This window comes from Lipophrys pholis, assembly GCF_963383615.2.
Source record: "Lipophrys pholis genome assembly, chromosome: 4".
Taxonomy (NCBI): domain Eukaryota; kingdom Metazoa; phylum Chordata; class Actinopteri; order Blenniiformes; family Blenniidae; genus Lipophrys; species Lipophrys pholis.
In genome coordinates this window covers 32,325,378-32,348,264 of record NC_137637.1, presented here as the reverse complement: position 1 = coordinate 32,348,264, position 22,887 = coordinate 32,325,378, and the positions used below count along the sequence as shown (strand labels likewise).

Here is a 22,887-nt window from a genome sequence, read left to right as displayed (position 1 = left end):
ATCTGTAGATATGGAGATGCTGATATGAAGATCTCCTTTGACGTAATAATAATAATGATATCTTTTATTGTGTACGCGTCACGTCACTATTGACGTACTTTGTTTTGAAAGCAACGTACTTTTGTTTCCGGTGAGACGCGTAAATACCCTCCACAAGTAGCCACGCCTTCTTTTCCACTTCTGACCAATCAGAGAAGAACAGCGTGGCGACGGAAGCAGGCTTTAATCACTCCAAAGTCAACACACATTATGAAAAGAAACTGATTAATCAAATACTAAAACGGGAAAAAAAAATCTAACGGATTATGTAATCGGGTTAATATTCATAATTTAATGTCGATTTTGATGTAAATCAGTTTCCATGGAGACGATCTGCTGGAGTTCTGCTGACAAGTATTTATACAAAACATAAATCTGTAAATATTTAAGCATCATTGCCTTTATTCTCTAGAAATCATTTTACTTAAGTCTGTAAAGGGAATTCAGATTTGTTTACATTTATGTAATTATACATGTTAGAAAATGCTTGTTTGATCTTTTTCTTCCTGAAGAACAAACAGTTCATTTTAATGTAGTGTTTAGGCTGAGACAATAAATCTTAAATGTCACCTTTATTAAATTGTTAATATGAAAAATTAATTTCACTTAAAAGCTTCCAAACCATTAGGCTTCACAGTATACAACTTTAAAAAGAAATGTTAAGTGCATGTAACTTTTTAAGAGCAACTCACACCTTTCCTCTTTGATAATCTTGTAAATTTAAATCAATTTATTCTAAAGCATCTTTTTGGTTTTCGTAGAGAAATAAAACAAACAGATGTGAAAGTCAAAGCATCAGACATAAACTTTATTAAAAAAACAAAGCAGCTGACTCACCTGGCCATTGTGATAATAAATACTTATATTAAAATGCCAATATATATTTACCACGCAGTTGTTTCAGAAGGTTTAGTTTCAGCTTAAGCACATTATTCCTCTGAATATTTACAGACAGAATTCATACTCAAAGGCAATTCTATTCTTACCCCAACACTGAATATCAGTGATGAAAGTTTAAAACCAAGACTGAAAATAAAGGCAGCACTGTTACAATAGTTTCAGAGGCGTTTCCTCCGGTTTAAACTTTTTCTCCTGTAAGGTTCGAGCTCTTAAAAGCAATGCAGAGGAGTTGATGTTTGAAGCTCAGATGTCTGGAGGTCCGGGGCTCCAGCACAGGTCGCAGACCAGAGCGATGTGGTCGGAGGGGTGAGCGACGCTGGGCAGAGCCTGGTGTGTGGTGACCTCCTCGTGGCTGGGCAGCGGAATCACCTGCTCCACCTGCAGCGTTTGAAGTAGAAAATGTATTGTTTTGGCACTTCGTTCAGAAAAATTTTGGATTTACAAGGCAATTGTTTTCAAAGAGAGAAAACGTCAGAGAGTACCTGCATGCTGCCCGGCTGAATGAAGATGTAGTCCAGACAGCCGTGAAATCCTCCCACGTAGTTGGTGTAGGCCGGCTGGCCGTAGGCGCTCAGCAGGGGGGGGAACCCCGACGGCAGCTCCATGCTGCAGGACTCCTCGGGTCCCGAGCTGCTCCAGTCTGCATGATGCTGAGGAACCAGAGTCTCCGTGAGCAGCTGGAAGACGCCTGAGATCAGGAGAGAGAGCAACCGAGAACGTCACAACATGTACAGAAACACCAGCTGGAAATAATCCCAAAGGACAGAGAATGTTTTTACAACATAACCAAAGAACAGTTTACAGATGGTTTTATTAGTAAGTGAGAAGCAGGAGAGTCTCATCATCTGAGTGGGAAAATAAGATCTGAACCTTTATGTTTGTTTGTGGTGTATTTATTATTTTTTTTAAATAAGAATGTGACAAATTCACAAAGAGAGAATATCCCAACTGCTGAATTCCTGATGGAATTAATTTACCAGACAGGACTCTCTTCTGTTTTATTTAAGCGACGATAAAATGGTTTGCAGTGTATCTGCACATCGTCTCGTGGACGACTTGTTTTTTCCCCCCTTGTTGTTGGAAACTCCCAAGCGAAGCGGAAATCTCAACTGGGAACGTTCAGGGTTCCTACCTGCACAAAGACCCCCACAGCGAGAGGATACGGACCGATATGTTCACACGATGCCAACCAGACCGAATTCAAACGAAGGTTAAACTGAATAAACAGGGAGATGATCATGTCGTCTTCATGCGTCACCTGAGTTCGGGGTGGAGTTGAAGTCACCGCAGAAGACCAGCGGGGCTCCAGGTGCCGCCTCGCTCATCACGTGATCCAGGTGACGGAGGGCCACGCCCATCTGGACCAAGCGAACGTTCCCACCTGCACAGGAAAGAAGAGTTTTCCAACAAATGTGTTAGACGTGGATCGTTCCACTGCCGAGTGAGTCAGGGGGGAAACTCCTCCTACCTTTTGGGTGCCAGTACAGGTGAGTGTTGGCTACACACAGCTTCCTGCCCGGTTTATTCAGGTCCTCCAGTACACTGACCTGGAAGAGGAACAGTTTGTAGGACACATTTAAACCCATGACGACCTTCGCCCACTTGTGCTTTAAACAAAGTTACACAGGGAACGGTTGTTTATTTTTTTTAAAGTTCACTTTCATCAGATGATGAATAAAAGCTGCGACATGCTGTGTTTTGGTCCAGACTGCAAATTCAAGGAAGCTAAAAAGTTAGAATAGAAACCCTGTTCACATGACAACACTTCAAGAGAAAAACACCTGGTATCAGAAAAGTTTCGTGTTTACACAACATATTGAAAACAATATCCACTGACACAGCAATGACAGAAACAGTGTCGTTTTCATGTGGGGCCTCTTCGTGGGAGCTGTTTGGTTGTTTTTGTAATGAATCCACACGCGGGCACAGAGAACAACACATCATCACAGAGACGGATCCCTGAGTGTTTTCAGAAAGTTGCGTTTTTGCCATTAAACATGACGATGGAGTCGGAGCGTTGTCAGAAAGTACCACCTTGAGAGCAGTTTCCAGAAAGTAGCGTTTCGAGTGGCTCCGAACGCGACTGTTGAATAAACAGACGCTCAAATCGTCGCAAAAGTTTTGCGTTTTCACTTGAAAATGTTGTCGTGTAAATGGGTCCTTATGCTCCAGACTTAAGGGAAATATTTGTTTATGTCCACAATCTTATCCACTTAAGATTTCCTGCTTGTGAAGGCAACAAGGTCAGAGATTTAGGTGTGTCCTACCTGCAGGGAGGTGGACCTCTGCACGATCTTGTCCTTCAAAGCGCCGTTAGCAGAAACCTTCTGCAGCAGCTCGGAGTGGGCGGGGTCAGAGGTCAACGCTTTACTCAACATGATGTCATGACGACTCAGCAGTCGAAACCTCGACCTGAAACAACAAAATGACAAGTTTCAGGGTCTCTGTGCTTTTCTAGAGATATTAGGAACACAAACATGACACTTCTGTTTGATGCAGCTGCTCTCAGACAGACGAACGGGTTCAGAACCTGCGGTAGAAAGTAGCGAGTCCTTCGTGCTGCTTCTCTTTGATCTTGAAAACGCCGTCCAGACCAAATGCGTCCAGCGCCGGAGTTAAACTGTCCACAAACACCCCTGAAGAGTTCAGACAACATGAAGACGTTCACTACTCACATTCAGGAGGTCATGGGCTTCTCAACTTTAGAGCAGATCCTCCAAGCTGATATTATAATGAACGGAAATGAGCAAATAGTCCATAAAACTGTCAACAATCTTAAATTGAAGAGCTTCGAATCTGATTGTAGTGTGTCTGATGTTTTCTCACCTTTGTCGACTTCCTGCAGACAGACGATGTCAGCATTGTACCCGGCCAGCTCCTTCTTGATCAGGTTCTGCCTGTAGTCCAGCTGCAGGGCATAGGGCGCGCAGTACGGGTACAGCACTGTCTTGGACAGGTCTGTCTGGGCGTAGACGTCAGCAAGGATGTTATAGGACACCACCCTCGTGGCGGGCCATGCCGCCTCTCTCGCCGTGTAGAGGTGACGGTTATCAAACGTGCACACACCCGGGCCGGCCTCCACGGCTCCCACCGACACCAGCTCCCGAGTGGAGCCACTGCGACCTCCGTCTCTGGGCGTGCAGCTCAGTTTGATCCGATGTCCGATGTCCTGATTGGACGGGACAAAGACGCGCTCACGCCCCACCTCTGACCAGCCGCCGTCCTGAGGCTCCACTGAACCACCACCACTGACGGGAGGAGGGAAAAATAAAGTCAGAGTTGTAGAAGTCATTTAAAACATTCATAATTATCACTGTGATTTATTTTCCCAACAGTTACTGAGAGCTGTTAAAGAGGGAGAATATTCTGATATGGTGGACCTTCAGCTCTGTTCTTATTAAAACAAAACAAACAGTCAAACCCCAAGAAGGAAAAACACACTTTTTACTTGCTGTAGTTACGGGACAAAAAGAAAGAAAGTAAAAGGGCAGGACAGACAGTTTGTAGGGATTCCCCAGTTTACCTGGCTCCGTTTTCTTTGAACCAGGTGAACCGGCAGTCCTGCAGGTTTCCAAACTCCACCTCCAGCTTGGGGCAGACGGGGAATCCTGCCAGCAGGGAGCCTGGCAGCTCTGCGGCCGTGAAGGACGGAGGGTTTCTCCTCACGGAGAACTTCACGTCCCCCACCTGCAGCACGGCTCCGTCCAGCCAGGCCTCCGAGTTGAGCACCGTGTCGGGGACCTCCTCCTCCCCGCGGTACAGCTTCACCAGGGGGGGAACGTCCGCCGGCAGGCTGGGCTGCTGGTCCCGGTTCTTCTTGGACTTCTTGGCCTTGTTTTGGTTCTTGGTGATGCTGTTGGAGATGCGGGCCAGAACCTTCCCAAGCGGCTCGTCCTGGTCCCGGAGCATGTGCTTGTGGCCGCCGTCCAGGCAGAAGGAGATGGTGAGCTTCGGCTCCCCGGGGAGGCAGCGCACAGAGGCGGTCTCCATCCCACCGAGCAGCCGGCGGAAGGCTCCGGCCACAGTCCGCGGAGAGCAGAAGAGGCGGCGAGCAAACAGTGTGGAAACAGCGGGGATGTGGCTCAACATGAAGCCCCCGGCGGCAGCGGGCGGACGCTGTTAACGACAGGTGGGTTTACCTTCCGTCACGTGACTAATGAGTTGAAGGCTCTGCTGGTGTATCGGGTTAACTGGTTTCCCTGTTCACCGCTTTCCAATAGCGTTGCTGCCAATAGCAGCAGATGCTAAAAACCCAACGGAAATCTATAAGCGTCCTGGCGAAAGCTGTTTAACCGCATTAACAATGAAGTTTCGAAATGTCGCACCGTTTATGAGTCTTTGCCGTTTCAAGCAGCAATGACAATAAGAAGTCGGTCACCATTTAGCAGGGACACCGGGTAATCCGAAACACCGGCTAGCCAGATGCTAGTCCGATCGATGCAAACACTACCCCGTTAAAACGTGACGATCATGTCAACCACTGACAATGCTGTTAAACAAATAAAACCGCACAAAGTTCACGACTGAAGACGTATGATTAATTTACGTTTTTGATCAATACAAATACTGTATTAGTCGAGAAACTTTGCTGCCGGTGCTGCTCTCCGGTCACCATGAGCCTTTTCTTCTTCGTCTGCGGGCGTTTTCAAATATGCGGAGACACCACAGAGCCCCCAGCGGCCATCCGGTGAATTACTACATTATACTTTAATGAGAACGTTACTAAAATTCATGGAAATCAAAACGAAAACATAATTGTGATAAAATAAAACATTTGCTTTTTTCTTCTCTCCTTTCTGAATATAGATTAAAAATGTTTTGTCTGTTGGCCATTAATCAAGGCAAAATATGACATTTCAGGCTTAATCTTTGTGTGGTTGAGAAGCATTGGGCCAAAATATTTGCTTTGCTATCAGACATACAAAATTCTAAGGATTTATCTAATCTGGGTACGGGTGTTTGTGCTTAGATAGTTTCTTTGTAAAGAGACTATTTCATTTTCTACTGCCAATATGAGTAGTAGCAGTAGTTGGTAAGCTATTCAACCGGATCCGGAAAAAATGGTAAGAAATCACAGCCAATTATCAACCAGAATATTAACAGTACTTTTTTTGTTTAACTACTAAAATTCAATGATGAGTATTAAAAATGCATTTGTAGTTAGTTAAAATGCAGACATAAGATAACTTACCAGTCCGACTCACTGAAGATGAAATTAGGCTGTTTGTGGCCCCGGACCTGAAATGAACTCGACATCCCTGATTTAAAAGTTTAAAACGAGGAGGGAGACACTTTGAACAAAGTACAGAGATTTGTCCTCACAAGGAAGAAACGGAAAAGTACTTCACTACAAATCCCTGAAAAAAAACAACTACTTTGTGATAAGGAAGTACAAATACTTAAGCTGCCCGTTACTTTTGTTTTTGCGGCAAAAACAAATTCATTATTGAGGCAATATGATGGGAACTGGAAAACAAAATGACTTTTCCCCCTTTGGATTTTTATTAAATGTGAAATAAAGGCAAATACAGAAGTTCACAAATAAATCATAAAACACTAGAGTCATGCGTTTAGAAAAGATGAATCCTGAGCTAAAAGTCTGGAGGTTTGCAGCCTGTTGGCGCCCCGTTTACACAACAACATTTCAAGAGAAATCCTATCGTTTTTCGTTTCAGAAGTTTCACATTACAACAGCAACATTTTGAAAATGATGTCCGTTTACACACAAAACACTGAATGCGCTGTAATAGCATGCCAGGCTATTTCCTATGGCCGTGGCGCACATGCATAGGAGCATCGTTTTCCCCCGTTCACAGAGAGACGGAGTCAGAGTGTTGTCAAAAGGTTCCACCTCGAGTGCAGTTTTACACGCAGTGGCAGCGTTTCCACCGTCTACAAGGAGACAAAGCGTTTTCAAAAAGTTCCAACTCTGAAGCCGTTCTCAAAAACTTGCATTTTCAGTGGCTCTGAGCGCCGTTGTCATGTAAACGGACATTTAAAACGCCACAGAAGATTTAGGTGTTCACTTAAAAACGTTGTTGTGTCCACAGGCCCCGAGTCAGCAGATTGCATTTTGGTATTTTCAAGCTTCCGTCTACATGCCGTCTCTCTCGGCAGCGTTTTCCACACTGCAGTGATGGAGCTGTTCCGGGTAGTAAACCTCCGCCTTGCGCTCGTCCTCGTGCTCGATGTGCTTCAGGTGCACCACCATGTGCAGGGCGTAGGCCAGCACCAGCAGCAGGATGAGGGAGGTGATGAGGCCCATCAGGATGGCCGGCGTCAGGAAGGTGCTGCAGTCGCTGGCAGGGGAGAAGCGCCCCGAGGTGACGTTGAAGGCCTGGATCTACACACAGATACAAACAGTCTGGAGGCCGCAGAACTCCAGATGTGAACCCTGAGGTGCTCCTGAGGAAAGAGGCCACGCACCTGGAAGTCGGTGAAGGTGACGGCCCAGCGGCGGGCGCGCTCGCTGCCGGGCAGCAGCAGGGCGCTGTAGCGCTGCAGGCTGCTGACGTGGGTGCAGCGGTAGGAGGAGGAGGCGGGAGCGTACACCTCGCTGGCGTTGAACGCAGCCTCCTCGGAGGCGTTGTAGAGCAGCGAGACGCCGTCCACCGAGAACCACCACTGACCCGAGGACTCATAGAACGTGTTGGAGAGCTGCAATCTGAATGGGAATTCAAACTGTACACCTCTTCTACAAATGAAGATCGCTTCACTTGTTTAATGTAAATACAACACGACAAGTCTTTTTCCTGTTTTTCCTCCATGCAGCCACCTGTAACGCTCAGGCTCCTTTACCCTCCATTTCTTATTTGAATGTAAAAAAACGATAAATAGTTTTGCAGTTAGTTGTTGGGGAGATTTTTTTTTTTTGTCTTTTAAAAGGCAAAGTTTAAAATGAATCTAACAGCAGAGAGGTGGGATGACTGACCTGATGGAAAGGCCCTTGAGATCCTCCACATCCCCAAACCTCATGACCAGCCTGCAGAGACAGAGACAGAGACAGAGACAGAGACAGAGACAGAGACAGAGACAGAGACAGAGACAGAGACAGAGACAGAGACAGAGCTTGCATGTTCTCCCGGTGTGCACGTGGGTGTTGCCTTCAGGTTTGAAATCAGATTGAAAAGTGTTGTGTGACGCAGTGACTTGATTCAGTGGAAGCCTGCCTGTGATGGCGTACGTACGTGGCTCCGTCCTGGCGGCAGACGGACTGACTGGTGTCGACGGGCTTCTGGGGAGAAAACGCTCGCTCCGTCAGGTCCAGAAGTTTCTGCTTCTCGTAGCGGAGCGACAGTTTCCGGGCCAGGAAGAGGAGGCAGGGCTGCCCGCCGGAGGACACCTGCAGGACGGAGACATCACTGTGAGTGAATCAGAAGCGGGTCAGAATGAGGAGAAATCTCAATACTTTGAGTACAATGTGGCGCCACCTGGAGAGGAGGGAAGGGAACTGCAGCTCTTGTGGTCTGTAATAACCTCCTCCTCCACACATCTGCAGACTGAGCACAGTCAACACTTTTTTAATTACACGTGACATCCATCTACAGACAGTTTTTTTATGAATTCACACAATAATTTATGTTTTATTAATAACTATTTATTTTACCTGAAAGTGTTTACTGTCTTCTGTCATCATCCTTTCATCATTTCCTCTGTCTGCAGGCCTGCAGAAGCAGAAAGAGAGAAACTGAAACTGTTCTCCTTCTTTCAATATTTTCATTAGAACTGGTGACACCTATAATTTTATCTGCAAATCTTCACACACTATCAATGACATGGGAACAAAATATATCTTTTAACATCCCGTCAGTTACATCTGAAAAGATCAAAAATAAAAAGGCATATAAGAAAAATAAATAAAGGCCAAAAGTGAATTAAAGCAGACAGGTGCCACCCAGCTGCCACTCTGACCCAGATTATTAGAGGAGGAAATAAAGAACCAGCTTAGCGCCCCACAGCAGAGCTCATTATTTATTTTGTTTGTAGACACGTCAGTCTGACAAGATCAGCTCCAGTTCGCCACAGAAACCCCCCCCCCCCCAAAAAAATACACACAATAACTTTTTCAAGTTTTTGTTGGGTTAAACTGCAGAGACGCTGCGAGTGCACATCCGCCATATAAACTGTTTTTCTGCACATGCTCAGCAGATGGACAATAACAACATTTTCAAAATGTTGACACATAAACTCTTCTGAAACGAAAAAGCTAAAACGATGCGTCGGCGCTTGTCGTGCAAACGGCTCCTCAAACAGAGGGAACAGCACAGGAGTCAGTTTACTCCATTGGCACAACCTATTCTGCTCTTTCTACCTCTAGAAAAGTGGTGAACACTTAAATCTCTCAGGTTGGCTTTCTTCTTGCTGAAACAAAAACAGCCGAGGGCAGCTTGGTGATATTTTCTCCAACATTAACTAGGAAGTAAAGCCACAAATGGACATGCTTCTGTATTGAACCACCTGGAGTCATCAGCTCACGACCTGTCACTGTCATTGCCAGAATTTTGTTTTAATTGTTTAATGGCAAGGAAATTCATTTTCTTCGAGTGGATCAACAAAGTGTAAAGAAAAGAATAGTGGACCGATCATGTTTACAGACTTCTGTTAAAGAACTAACAACTCAGAAGTGGCCGTGGATTCTCTCTGGTTATTTCTTGTAGTCTGAATAATCTGCCATCGTTGACCACAAGGTAGGTAATCCAATCGAAATGATCCCACTCTGCCTCTCGGGATGAAAATCTTCTCTGTAAATGTTCAGATGAAACATTTGTTTGAGCACACGCTGCGTCAGTTTGGAAAACAGACAATAGAGCCGTCAAATCTGCCCTGATTCACCCAAAACAGGTTTATCTGCCTCCGTGAGCTGGGTCAATGCAGACCACTGAGGGATTGTGGGATTACGTAATCATACGATCGTGAGCAAACACATGCAGGTCATGAGGACGGATCTGAGCCAAAACCAGATTTTACAGCTCTTCAATCCTTCACTATCCTCAAATGGAGAAAAAAAAACAAACAACTACAAAACTGCAAGTTTGTTTTGAACACGGAGAGAAGGAAGCAAATGTTGCTTTCACTCATCTTGAATATCTCTAAAATCAGGAACGAGTTCACTCGGGCCACGTTTATGCGACAACGTTTCAAGTGAAAAATGCATTGCTGCTTGTGCATTTTTGTTTCAGAAAACTTTCATGTTTACATGGCGAAGTTTTCAAAATGATGTCCGTTTACATGGAAAAACCACAAAATGAGCAGTGAATTTACTACAGCGGCGGCAGATCAACGTCTCCGCTGTCGACACGACGACGGGGGGAGCGTTTTCATAAAGCTCCCCTTTGGGAGCCGTTTTCAAAAAGTTGTGTTTTCAGAGGCTCCGGGCACCGTTAAATGCAACAAAAGGTTTTTGCGTTTTCACTTAAAAATGGAGGGACGCTGAAAAATTAATCCATGCATTTGTTACTTGAGTAGATTATTGTAATTCCCTGTTGTCAGAATTTCTAAATAACTGCTTAAAAGGTCTACAACTGATTCAGCTAGAGTCCCGACAGGAACCAGCAGGAGAGATCACATCACTCCAGTTATAGATTCTCTTCTAGACCATCATTTGAAATCCTTCTTTTAACTTATAAAGCTCTTCACAACCAGGCTCCGTCGTATCAGCTTTCAGACTCCTCTCATGTGGGACCGGTCTTTCAAAATTAAAGAGGAAATTGTGATGAAAAAAATAAGTACGCAGACATTAAAATGAATGAAATTGTTGAGCTACAAATGGTCACATTAGGTTTCGTGTGCATCTCTTCCAAAAGTAGAAAATATTTAAACAAATCCTACAGTTTATTCTTCCAGTGCGTATGTAGTACTCCCTGTTGGCTGCTACCCTGTGCTAAAATGGCCCAAAAGGTCAACAACAATCAAAATAAAAATAAAAAAAACCCACAAAGAAACTCACATATTTCAGTTTATACAATAAGAGTCACATCTAGACAGCATCACATTTATGTAGTTTTACAACATCAGCATAGATGTTTTATTATTTACTTTGTAACCAAAGCACAAACTAAAACATCTGATTTTTAATCTTTACCTTTATTATTGATAATAAATCTTCATCAACTGGGCCATCCTACTCATAGCCTTAACTTCCCATACAAGGAGCAGTGGGGCCTTGCTCATGGTTCAAAAAAAGCCCAATGAGATTCGAACCAGTGAGGTTTGCTTCTCAAAATGCTTTCTGTGATCAAAACGAGGTAATACCTGATCTGACCGCAAATGCCAGCCAAAAGCAGCTCAGCGTAACCTTGTAGCCTCTTCATATTCACTCCACTATTGACCACGACATAAAAAAAAATGAGTTACCACATTTTCTGTAACTGAGCTCCTGACAGCATTAATTAAAATGTTTGTGTGACTCAAACAGACTAAACACAGTCCTGGTCCAGGTCACGCTGGGAAGGAGCAGTAAAGCCGGATCTGAAGTGTCAGGAGTCAAAGATTAGAGCGTGAGAAGGTCACAAATAACAGACACAGGCAACGCTTCACCTGTCAGCTCACCTGTCAGCAGGTCTGAGGAGGAAGAGGAAGGAGGGCTGCAGGAGGAAGAGGAAGAGGAGGAGGAGAAAGATGCTGCAGTGCCTACACCGTGAATCCATGCTTCGGTGTCTCTGCATCCGCTCAGCATCCTCTCTGAATCGACTCTGCGTCCTCTTTGCCCCTCTAATCTACTTTACAATCAGACCACCGCAGATAAAACCCCGCTTCTGACCGACATGAAGAAGAGCCAATCAGGAGAGAGCAGGTGTCGCGGTCCCCGCCTACCGGACTGATCATGTGGTCAATTCCAAGTCAGCTAAAATCATTTGTTTTTGTGAAGCGATTAGTTGGTAATTTTTAAATTGTACACAATATACATTAACATGAATTTTTTTCTTTAATATTTTTTTCAATGAAGACATTTTGTGAAATAATAATAATAATAATAATAATAATAATAATAATAATTTGCAGCTGGATGTGGTGATTTCAGTCAGGCATGTTCTTGGCCCCCCGTATCTTCCGCGGACCTACTTTGCCGCGGTGCATGCTGGGTCCTTCCTTTCCATCCCGGACCCTCTTTCAGTGATCATGGGTGCGTCTCAAACTTCACTAAAATACCCACAAACTGCATCCTCAGAGCCCATGTTTCTTATCGATTCTGTGTGTGAAAGTCTTATGAATAGCCGTAGATGCCTTTCACTCGGCAAAGCTTTACGGTAGACTTACAAAACGATCGTTTGGAGCATTGGTTTTTTCCCGCAACGTGGAGCGGCCATCAGAGCGTGTTAGCACAGTTAGCTTAGCATCACATCAGAATATTTCTTATCCAGTATGCTCGGTTTTTAGATTATATCATTGACTAAGGTTATTCAAGGGTGAACGTCTAGCTTGAATATTATAACGTAAGCAACTATTGTTTGTGCGCCTGATTAGCACGATGTTAGCTCCGCTTGCTGTTAATCTGAAGTCATTTCTATTTTTCTATTGACATTTAATTGACTGGGTGAAATTATTCACTACAGTTTGGGATTTCTCGTTCATTCTTTATAGCTGTGTTTCGTTTGAACAAACATGAACGCTGTAATTTAACCCCTTGACGAACTCTTGCAGTTCTAACGCAGTATGGACCTTTGGATTAAATGTGAACGTGTTCATGTGAAGTTTAATCTTAATTGAAACGTCATGTGTAGTTTGACTTGTAAATCGCTGCTGGTGAAACTCATGTGAGAAAGGAATTTTATTTTCCCTATCCTTGTTCCTGTGAAGATGTTGGATGAATGTTTTTCTTGGTCTATGATAAGAGCATCAGACTCGTGCTGAGATCACCTGCTTTGTGTTTCAGGAAAGTGTCGTGGTCTGCGTACCGCCAGGAAACTCCGCAATCATAGGCGTGAGCAGAAATGGCACGATAAGCAGTACAAGAAGGCCCATCTGGGCACCGCGCTGAAGGCTAACCCCTTCGGAGGAGCTTCTCACGCCAAGGGCATCGTCCTGGAGAAAGTGTGAGTACCTCCACACCCAGCAGGTTCTCTAACGCAACCAGTCAGGAAACCAACGAAACTTTGTTTGCTTGTGAGTTTGTGGCGGGATGTGATTTTAAAATGCTGTTTTGTAGTTCATGCAGGCATTAGAGCAGGGGTGTCCAAAATCGATCCTGGAGGGCCGGCGTCCTGCAGGGTTTAGCTTTCTCCCTGCTTCAGCATACCTGACTCTGATGATGTCATCACCAAGGTTGTGATGAAGCCCAATAACAAGCCCTTCATTGCAATCAGGTGTGCTGCAAACGGGAGAGCTCTAAACTCTGCAGGACGCCGGCCTTCCAAGACCGAGCTTGGACACCCCTGCTTCAGACCGACCTTGTTTTTTTTTTTTTCTTGAACTCGTTTCAATCTGTTTAGTATCTGTTTGAATTCTAGTCACAAAACTCGTTCAAACATTTAGCAACTCTGATTCCGGAAATGCTGCCTCTTGCTTTCTGCACACCGCCTTAAAAAAATAGTTCTTCTATACATATGTGAGGAGATGGACAATAACAATGTTTTCCTCCAGAGTGTCATGACGCCCAGTCCATATTTTCCTGGGACTTGGTAGTTTTATATTTGAGTCGCCGTAATAACAATCCATCAAGGTCATCTGTCCCTACGAAGGTCTTTACTCCCATCGTTAAAGTTTATAGCGTATTGTTTTCTCTGCGTGCGTGTGTGTGTGAGGCGTCATTACAAAAACAAACAGCGTCAACTTGTGGCCCTTCATGTTAACTATGCATTTTCACTCAAGGAGCCGGGGTGGGTGGGTAATTTCCGGAGGGGACGCATGAAAGAATAGAGCCACTATGGACGTCTGAGCCTTCTGCTCAACGTGAATTCACTGATGTCAAAATGATATTTGAGACACTCTTGTTAAAGAAACGGGCTCCAGGATTGACGCGGTCCCTCTCGCCTGTTTTCACCGTGAACGTTGAACTGGATTGGTCCTGTGTTTCTGTCTGCAGTGGTGTGGAGGCCAAGCAGCCCAACTCTGCCATCAGGAAGTGTGTGAGAGTCCAGCTCATCAAGAACGGCAAGAAGATCACCGCCTTCGTCCCCAACGACGGATGCCTCAACTTCATTGAGGTAAAAACCCACCTGAGAAAGTCTGGAGGTGTTTGAACGCGAAGCTTCGGGCTCTTGTCTGACCGCCTCTGTGTGTGTGTGTCCGCCCGCAGGAAAACGACGAGGTTCTGGTGGCAGGATTCGGTCGTAAAGGCCACGCCGTCGGTGACATTCCCGGAGTTCGTTTCAAGGTGGTCAAAGTGGCCAACGTGTCACTGCTGGCTCTCTACAAGGGCAAGAAGGAGAGGCCCAGGTCATAAACTGATGAAGCAGAAGTTCAAATAAAGTCGTTTTCAATTACATCCTGAAGGCGTCCTGACCTCACTGATCATTTCTTCATCATTCAAATCAGAAGTTACTATACAGACTTGATTAGGCTCCCACTATCTTTATTCAAATGAGTATAGATCCTGGTTTGATTACTGGAACTCTGGTCAACCTGAGTCTCAAAGTTAATTCAAAACTTTCACTGCAGTAAAATATGGGTTTATGAAAACTCAAATACGAGTTAATTAAAAACATTTTAACAGATGCACAAAAAGCAATTTGCAGATCTTGTAACAAAAATCATCAGTTCACCGCAGGATGTTGATTTGAGTATTTTTACTGTTAATGTTCAAGCTGAGCCGCTTCATTCAAATCCAACATGGAGACACGGAGTCCAAACTGAGCAGTTAGTCAGTCTAAACATTTCTGGATGAATGAGTCCGTTTCTTTCCCACTGACAGCGAGGTGACAGGGTGGCGCAGTCCGACAGGAAGCCAGCTTCAACACGAAATCGACTAATGATTTTATTATTAACTTTAAAATGAAAATATGTATTCATGAATATTTTTCAGAAATTAAAAACTCAATGACAAAAGATAATTTTCCATTGGAACTTATTTTAATTTACCTCTCATGGTCCAACTTCAGTCGCTTCAAGGCCGACCTGAAACATCGTACCAAAGCAATTCAATGAGAATTAATAAAGCAATGTACTTGTGTAGTGCTTTTTAGGACACTTACACTTTACATCATCATATAAAATCAAGAAACATTAAAAAAGACCTTAAAAAAATGATTTAAAGCGGATTATTAAAAGCAGCTTAGTCTTGAGGGATTTGAAGATGTTAAGTTCGGTACAGTCACTGATGTGTCGGGGCAGATATGGAGAACCGTTAAAAATATAACTTACAGCAGTGTGTGAGTCAGAAACATCCCGGTGAAAAACTATGTACACGTTTAAAAAGATTTAGTAATATTCAGCTTTCGGGTGAAGTTTCATGCTGTACCTAAAATGCACTAAAAACACTTCCAGGTGACCTTAATCTGACCTCTGAACCTTTGAACGTCGACCTGATCGACGTTTCAGCACTTCAGGAAGTAACGTAACAAATAAAGTGATGATTTCATCTGGAGAGTCGAGCTCAAGATGTGTGGCGTTAAAATGCACCGATGGTGGTACGCAGTGACGGAGTTCAACGTCGAGTTGAAAGACGTGAGCACGAACGAAGGTGGATTGTGGGTAATGGTTGGAGTTTCCTGCAGAGAGTCTGTTGATCAGCTCGCAGCACCAAACATATCTGGAGCGAGTAAATATAGTAACGGGTGTCAGATCCCAGGGGCGTCATACAGAGCTGGAACGTAGAGGGCCGTAGAACCACCACCGAGGAACTGCTGCATGATCACACACACACACACACACACACACACACACACACACACACACACACACACACACACACACACACACACACACACAGAATGGTCTCCTGTGTGGGTGATTGTAAACCTTTTAGTTCAAACACTGTGTGGAAGCACCACCTGAATGCACGTGGGTTTGAAGCTCTGGTTTCACTCCTCCTCCTCCTCCTCCTCCTCCTCCACCTCCTCTTCCTCCAACACATGAACAACAGTCTGCAGGGACGCCACAGCCGAGCAAAACAACACACAACTTTGAGGTAAACGGCTCAGAGGGGAAGTTTAAAACCAGACGGCTGTTTTTTTTACTGCACTTTGTTGAAGTGACTGTTGCTGCACACTATTTATTTTTAAAAATTTTAAGCTTTGCTCCTTTAAGTCGAGTCTTTTCAGGTTGAATATTGAGGTGCAGTGGTTAGTACTCCCGCCTCACAGAGAGAAAACCCTGGTTCAAATCAAGGATTGTGGGGTCTTTCTGTGTAGAGTTTGCATGTGTTTTCATGATACTCCACACACACACACACACACACACACACACACACACACACACACACACACACACACACACACACACACACACACACACATACACACACACACACACACACACACACACACACACACACACACACACACACACACACACACACACACCTCTCTCTTTTCAGGGCTCCATGGACTGCCATGGGTTTGTGATGGGGGAGGATGAGGAGGATGAAGAGGACGCAGCCGTTCAGTACATGATCGAACAGAGCCTGCTGGAGAGCAACAAACAGAGGGAGACACACACAGACGCCTCGAGCTCCGACAGCAGGAGGTCCGATCACTTTTCCGATTACAAGATGTTTCTATTGCCCATTTAAAATCCGTCTCTCACTGTGAAACAGTTTCCTTCCTTCTATTTGGTGTTTGTGCGCAGCTCTGGACAGAAACCTGCAGCTCTAGACCAGATCTTCACCGCTATAAGACAAGGTGGGACCACGAAAAATCTAAATAAATAGATAGAAAGAAAGAAATCAACTACATTCCCTCTGTAAATTCCATTCATCTTTAAAACTTTATTCAGTATTTAGATTTGATCATAAATTATGTGAAATATTTTTGTTTTTTTCTTTATAAAATGAGAGTTTACAGATTATTTATAAACATAACATCTTTAACATGAGATTATTTAATGAAATCAAGACAAAAATTATTTATTTTATATATATATATATATATATATATAAAGTGGTGTTTAGCCTTCTTGCGTGACATCGGGAGGATTAGGGTTTGATTCCAGGTTTGGGCTGTTCTCCGTGAGGAGTCTGTTCATGTGGAGCTTTTCATGGCTGAATAACTGAGCCCGATGCAGAGAATCAATTGTTTTTACAACATATAACACCTCACCTACCATTTATGTACGGAGGATGAATTAGACTTAATGGGGTCACATTATACAGCTTTGTCGCGTTGGTCTAGAAACATTCAGTATTCTAAGTTTCTAGCTCCTCCTTGATTTTCCTCCATTTGAATATTGGATCATAGGAGCTACATTCAGAATCTGCTGTGTCTGTGTGCGCTGGACTGGCTCCGCCCACACATGCCCATCTTGGGAGGAGGAGGAAGTACTTCCTCTTGTGGTGCCATGTGCCAGAGCAGAGTTGCCTAATTGTGGGAGGAGTCAAAGGGAGGGCCGAGCTTGATTAGGATTGGCTAAACCCCCGATGACACTATACAGGGTTTGATTTCTGATTGGTTGGTTGGAGCAACACATTTTTTAAAAACTGAAACAAGCCAGGGACAGAGAGGACAGACTGTCTTCACTTCTGGGGCGTCAGTCCAGGTATGGGGACGATTAGTACTGCTGGAAAACTTTTAGGAAGTAAATTTTGCCTAACATGAACTCTTTAATGGTATGTGACAAGTTCTCATATCGGTACTCAGTATCGGCAAGTATCCAAAGGTTAGTCCTCATCCAATAAAAAAGTAGTATGGGTGTGTCCTTACTACAAACTGAAGCAGTGTCCAGGTAACGTGTCAGTGGTGGTCCACCTCCACCCCCCTGCAGGTGAGGAGAAGCTGCTGAGGGACCTGAGCGTCCGGCAGAGGAAGCAGTTCAGTCAGACAGACAGCAGAGGCTGGACGCCGCTGCACGAAGCTGCAGCTCAGAGCAATCAGACGCTCCTGGAGCTCACCTACACAGGTGAGTCTCACCTCCCAACATCTCAGCTCCCTGACCTCATCACGTCACGCAGTGTGTTTTTGGCCTCCAGCCTCAGGCCCAGACTCGGCGGAGCGTCGGACCCCCAGCGGTCAGACGGCGCTCTTCTTGGCAGTGGAACGAGGTCTGATAGAAAACGCCTCCTTCCTCCTCGAACGCGGAGCCGAACCGGACTGCCGGGACCAGGAGGAGGACTCGCCGCTGTTTGTCGGTGAGGTTTTGTTAGTCAGTTACCTTTTCTACATAGAGTTTTGCTTATTATTTATTTTATATATTATATATAATATTTATTTGTGATTGTTTGCTTGATGTTTTTGAATTGATTTTCATTTATCTGGAGATATCTCCAGATTATTCCTACTCCGCTGTGCAGTGCTGTGAGGATTATTTAATAAAATATTCCTACTCTGCTCTATTTTAATACTTATTTGTATTTCGATCTGTATTGTTTTGTGTGATTATTTGTGTGTTGACGTGTCTGACAGCGATTGGCTCCGACCGCTCCGACCTGGTGAAGCTGCTGCTCCTCCGGGGCTCCCAGGTGAACCAGGAGGGCTGCCACGGCCGCCGGCCCCTCCATGAGGCCTCTCGGCTGGGTAACGCCGGGCTGGTCACCCTGCTGCTGGAGGCGGGGGCACGGCCGGACCCTCGCAGCCACTTTGGCCTCACGCCGCTGGCTCTGGCCGCTCAGGGAGGATACCTGGAGGTGGTGGACATGCTGCTGAGGAAAGGTGAGGCCGGGGGGGCGGGCGGGGTCACGGAGGTCAACGGTCAGAAGTGAAGCGTGAGGTTTAACCTGCAGGAGCGGACGTCCTGTCTCAGGCGCAGGATGAGGCGTCCATCCTGTACGAGGCGTCCTCCTGTGGCGATCCGGCCGTCATCAGCCTGCTGCTGGAGTACGGCGCCGACGCCAACGTAGCCAAACACACTGGTCACATGCCCATCCACCGGGCGGCGCACCGAGGGCACCTGGGGTGAGTCCGCCGACACGCTTCTGCTCACGCTTTGAAAACAGACTTGCGTATATTTTCAGAGATTATGTTTGTGTCCGTGTGCCGTTGAGTATTAATTTGTGTTTGTCAGAGTTGTGAACCTGCTGCTTCCAGTCACCTCCATCGTGGAAGTAAACGACAGTGGGATGAGTCCTCTTCACTCAGCGGCTGCAGGAGGACGCACACACTGCATCAAGGTGTGTGTGTGTGTGTGTGTGTGTGTGTGTGTGTGTGTGTGTGTGTGTGTGTGTGTGTGTGTGTGTGTGTTCATCTGAAAACACCGTGTAAATGGCCATGAGAGTTTCCACATTTAACACCAAATCTCAGGTATTGATCAACTCTACCATTTGAAGTCATTAATGAATGAAACACCTCCTCCCCGGACTCTCATAAGGCCTTGCTGGACGCAGGTTATGACCCAAACTACATGCTCCATCCGTGGGTTCGGCGTAGCTACGACGACGAGAGGAAGTCGGCTCTATTCTTCGCTGTCACCAACAATGACGTCCCGTCAGCGAAGCTGCTGCTGGAGGCCGGCGCCATGGCGAACCAGGACCCCGTCAAATGTCTGCAGGTGTGTGTTTGTGTGTCTTTGTTACCGGCATTGGATCCAACGTAGACGTCCTTTTGAGGGTTATCGATGCCTTTGGAGTGAAGAACATGTTTTAGTGTTAGAGTAACGTCTGTCTAGTTGTTCTTATGGTTAAGTTTGCAGCAAATTATTAGAAAGTCAATTTAATGTGCCAAGACAGGATGAATACACAGCATGTGTGTGTGTGTAGTTCAGTTTTACTCCTCTGTGGGGTCGAATACCTGAGATACACTCGCTTATGAGGATCACATGGATCCTCTCAGTATGTGTGTTCATGCAGTGTATTTACATGGTCAGGTGTAGTTCAGGTGCATGTTTTGAAATTTTTCTGGAGACGCTTGGGCTTTGTCTCTGTGTAGACGGTGGAAACGCTGCCACTGCACATGGACTCTCAGTCCAAATTCATCCAGGACTTGGTAGTTTTAAAGTTGAGTCACCTGTAATAACAATCCAACTTGATCGTCTGTCCAGAAGAATGTCCGTGTTGTCTCATTGTTAATGTTTATATCGTATTGTTCTCTGCTGCATGTGTGTGTGGTTTCGTTACAAAAACAGCAACAACAGCACCCACTAGTGGCTCAACATGAAGATGACAAGTATGTAAACAGACAGTTTTAAAGGGTTGTCAATTGTATGTCTTAAATCTTATAAAAACAAATGTCTCTACATTGTCCAGAGTACATGTTTACATCAATATAATGTGCACACAAACACTAGTGTTATGTAAATAACATATATGGTCCAGTATGGTATCAAAGAGACCCTGAGCATTTTCAGAAAGTTACGTTTTCCTCTGTTTCCATGGAGATGGACTGGTAGCATTGTCAAAAAGTTCCACCTCGGGAGCCGTTCTCAAAAAGGTGGTCCGGCCCCCAAAATGCAATGAAAGTTTAGTTTTTTCACTGTTGCGTAAACGGGGAACCCCAATGGGTTCCCATCAACGCTGCTAATTCACCGATTCTGCTCTGCAGGTGGCGCTGCGACTGGGAAACTACGAGCTGATCGAACTGCTGCTGCGCTTCGGAGCAAACGTCAACTATTACTGCAAGATAAACACCACACACTTCCCGTCGGCGCTGCAGTACGCGCTCAAAGACGAGGTGAAGCAGCCATCTTGTCCTCAGTCTGACATCAGCAGCTTCACGTCTGACCACTTCCCTCGTGTTTGCTTGGTGTGCATCAGGTGGTCCTCAGGATGCTGTGTAACTATGGTTACGACGTGGGGCGCTGCTTCGATTGTCCCTACGGCAACGGCTCGCACGTCCCCGAGGACTACGAAGGATGGAGCAACACCGTGATCAAGGACACGATGGTAACAAGCGACGCCAACTGTTGAATCAGTTTTACTTTTCCTTTGAGATTTTGTCAATTTATCTTATCTAATTTTCTGGAACATAAGATGCACCTGAGTATAAGTCGCATCTTTCTTTTTGCTTTCAGTCCACGATGAGCCTTCTTTGATTTTATGACCATGGTAATAGTTTATCTGCTTTTCTCACACACTCTGAACTCTTTCTGCTCTTGTTTTACTTCAAATTCTGCCGTGGAAATTTTCCAACTTGGAGACATTTTTCTTGCTCCGTCAGTCAAATACAGAAGTGATGGAGGTTTTTTTGTGGTCCTGTAGCAGCTGTCTGTTGTCATACAGTGACATCTAGTGGTCCATTATGGTATATTTTGACATATAGTTTGCGTCTTAACAGTCCAGAAAATACGTTAATGTTTTGTAGATATTAAATCCCATGCTTGATTAATGTATTTCCTTTATAATTAAAATATTTCATTTATTTTTTTGTTTAATTTTATTCATCCACTCAATTTTTAATTCAGTTTCATTACACTCCTTATAAACGCCACCCACACACATTTGATCATTTCTGAGTTTTTATTCACTTTAAGTGCATGAAAGCTACACCAATGAACTTTAGAGACCGATTCGTAGAAGAACACAGTACCACGTGAAAGTTTTACTACTACAGCAACAAAAAGTTGCACAGTAAATCCTTGTTTACATGATGCGTCAAGTGAAATTGCATCTTCTTTTGCATTTTCTTTTGAGAAATAATTTTTGTTTACAACGTTTTAGAGACCCTGTAAAAAATGTAGTTTCCATGTTGGACCACTAGTGAGTGCTGTTGTTTGTTTTTTGTAATGAAACCACACAGAGAAAATTATGCGTAAAAACATTGATAATGGGGGAACACAGACATTCGTATGGACAGATAAACAAAGTTGGATTGTTATTACAGTGACTGTCAAAATAAACCTACCAAGTCCCAGGAGAATCTGTTTTCAAAAAGTTGCCTTTTCATTTACTCAGATCACTGTTGTTGTGTAAACAGACACCCTAAGCCACAATGTTGTGTTTTTTCTAAATCCCCCAACACAATACAAAGTGAATGAACAGAAATCAGTAGAAATCAGGACCGACATGTACCCCCCCCCCACCCTCCCCGTGTGTGTGTGTGTGTCAGTGCAGTTCTGTGAGGTCATCACCGTCTCGTGGCTGAAGCACCTGTCGGGTCGCCTGGTTCGAGTCCTGCTGGACTACGTGGATCACGTGAGCCTGTGCTCCAAGCTGAAGGCGGCCCTGATGGAGCAGAAGCAGTGGCCGGACATCTGCAGCCTGCAGGGTGACTCCTCCCCGGACCTCCAGCCCGTCTCAAGAGTGCCTCCCGGTGCGGCCCACTAACCTCCGTCTCTCCGGTCCACAGAGAACTCCCGCTGCCTGCAGCACCTCTGCCGCCTGCGGATCCGCAGCTGCCTCGGCCGCCTGCGGCTCCGCTCGCCGGTCTTCATGAGCTTCGTGCCGCTGCCGGAGCGCCTGAAGGACTTCCTCCGGTACCGGGAGTACGACCTGCTGACCTCGAATTAAACACCACTACTGTAAAAATCAATGCGATGTACATTTCCCAATAAAGATATATTGAAATGAAAACAAATCATTTACTATCAGTGTTAGAACAACGTTTGTTTTCGCACAAATTTGCTCCTAGAAATTCTCCATTCCATCTCATACTGACAGAAATATTGGAAAGCTGCTCGTCTCCAGCTGAAACTTTACTTGTTACTTTCCAAGTGAAGTTGCGTTTGTGTCCATTTACACGGTAACGCTGGGAGTCAATAAAAATTAAGCTTTTTAAAAAGATTTTTTTTTTTTTAAACATCTCCGACTTGGTTGTTGTGTAAACGGGAAAAATGCAACTTTTCTGAGAAACTGCTATACTGCACACTACGGCTTTGGTAACTACTCCTTCTGCACGTGTACCAACAGATGGACAATAACAACAATGTTTGCCTCCAGAGGTGTCATGACTCCCAGTCTGAAGCGAAAACACAAAACCTTATGGAGTGGCC

At 44.9% G+C, this 22,887-nt stretch overlaps 4 protein-coding genes across 5 annotated transcripts; 2 read left to right on the top strand and 2 right to left on the bottom strand.

Moving 5' to 3' along the window:
* Positions 1–821: 821 nt before the first annotated feature.
* pde12 (phosphodiesterase 12) lies at positions 822–5,568 on the bottom strand. Its single transcript, XM_080461967.1, has 9 exons — positions 5,486–5,568; positions 4,463–5,055; positions 3,766–4,187; positions 3,470–3,575; positions 3,207–3,351; positions 2,408–2,486; positions 2,198–2,320; positions 1,422–1,627; positions 822–1,317 (listed from the first exon to the last, which is right to left on the bottom strand). Exons 1-9 carry the CDS (start codon positions 5,552–5,554, stop codon positions 1,183–1,185), a joined length of 1,878 nt encoding a protein of 625 aa, XP_080318093.1. The 5' UTR covers positions 5,555–5,568; the 3' UTR covers positions 822–1,182.
* Positions 5,569–6,397: 829 nt separating this feature from the next.
* atp6ap1la (ATPase H+ transporting accessory protein 1 like a) lies at positions 6,398–11,699 on the bottom strand. 2 transcript variants are annotated; one of them, XM_080461976.1, is made up of 7 exons: positions 11,488–11,699; positions 8,546–8,603; positions 8,370–8,438; positions 8,109–8,281; positions 7,871–7,921; positions 7,366–7,603; positions 6,398–7,282 (listed from the first exon to the last, which is right to left on the bottom strand). In XM_080461976.1, exons 1-7 carry the CDS (start codon positions 11,601–11,603, stop codon positions 7,034–7,036), a joined length of 954 nt encoding a protein of 317 aa, XP_080318102.1. In that variant the 5' UTR covers positions 11,604–11,699; the 3' UTR covers positions 6,398–7,033. The 2 variants fall into 2 exon arrangements, with proteins under 2 accessions (XP_080318102.1, XP_080318103.1); XM_080461977.1 differs by having other exon boundaries at positions 8,127–8,281.
* Positions 11,700–12,005: 306 nt separating this feature from the next.
* rps23 (ribosomal protein S23) lies at positions 12,006–14,362 on the top strand. Its single transcript, XM_080461979.1, has 4 exons — positions 12,006–12,061; positions 12,812–12,971; positions 13,961–14,081; positions 14,174–14,362. Exons 1-4 carry the CDS (start codon positions 12,058–12,060, stop codon positions 14,318–14,320), a joined length of 432 nt encoding a protein of 143 aa, XP_080318105.1. The 5' UTR covers positions 12,006–12,057; the 3' UTR covers positions 14,321–14,362.
* Positions 14,363–15,728: 1,366 nt separating this feature from the next.
* Positions 15,729–22,480, top strand: asb14a (ankyrin repeat and SOCS box containing 14a). Its single transcript, XM_080461968.1, has 13 exons — positions 15,729–16,003; positions 16,412–16,560; positions 16,663–16,715; positions 17,794–17,928; positions 17,999–18,157; positions 18,432–18,677; positions 18,749–18,920; positions 19,030–19,135; positions 19,333–19,512; positions 20,502–20,630; positions 20,714–20,842; positions 22,010–22,163; positions 22,245–22,480. The coding sequence occupies exons 2-13, from the start codon at positions 16,418–16,420 to the stop codon at positions 22,403–22,405; spliced, it is 1,767 nt and encodes a 588-aa protein (XP_080318094.1). The 5' UTR covers positions 15,729–16,003; positions 16,412–16,417; the 3' UTR covers positions 22,406–22,480.
* Positions 22,481–22,887: the final 407 nt, after the last annotated feature.

Bases quoted from the DNA above. Each gene is read 5' to 3' on its own strand.
- pde12 (XM_080461967.1), bottom strand. From the start codon at position 5,554: ATGGTGACCGGAGAGCAGCACCGGCAGCAAAGTTTCTCGACTAATACA. The intron at 4,188-4,462 runs GTAAACTGGGGA...TCCTCCCGTCAG, and splicing joins TTCAAAGAAAACGGAGCCAG to TGGTGGTGGTTCAGTGGAGC. The intron at 1,318-1,421 runs GTACTCTCTGAC...CAAACGCTGCAG, and splicing joins TTCAGCCGGGCAGCATGCAG to GTGGAGCAGGTGATTCCGCT.
- atp6ap1la (XM_080461976.1), bottom strand. From the start codon at position 11,603: ATGCAGAGACACCGAAGCATGGATTCACGGTGTAGGCACTGCAGCATC. The intron at 8,282-8,369 runs GTGGCGCCACAT...TCCGTCCTGCAG, and splicing joins TTCCCTTCCCTCCTCTCCAG to GTGTCCTCCGGCGGGCAGCC. The intron at 7,922-8,108 runs GCAGGCTTCCAC...CTGTCTCTGCAG, and splicing joins ACGTACGTACGCCATCACAG to GCTGGTCATGAGGTTTGGGG.
- rps23 (XM_080461979.1), top strand. The intron at 12,972-13,960 runs GTGAGTACCTCC...TTCTGTCTGCAG, and splicing joins GGCATCGTCCTGGAGAAAGT to TGGTGTGGAGGCCAAGCAGC. The intron at 14,082-14,173 runs GTAAAAACCCAC...GTCCGCCCGCAG, and splicing joins GATGCCTCAACTTCATTGAG to GAAAACGACGAGGTTCTGGT.
- asb14a (XM_080461968.1), top strand. From the start codon at position 16,418: ATGGACTGCCATGGGTTTGTGATGGGGGAGGATGAGGAGGATGAAGAG. The intron at 18,678-18,748 runs GTGAGGCCGGGG...TTTAACCTGCAG, and splicing joins GGACATGCTGCTGAGGAAAG to GAGCGGACGTCCTGTCTCAG. The intron at 18,921-19,029 runs GTGAGTCCGCCG...TGTGTTTGTCAG, and splicing joins GCGCACCGAGGGCACCTGGG to AGTTGTGAACCTGCTGCTTC.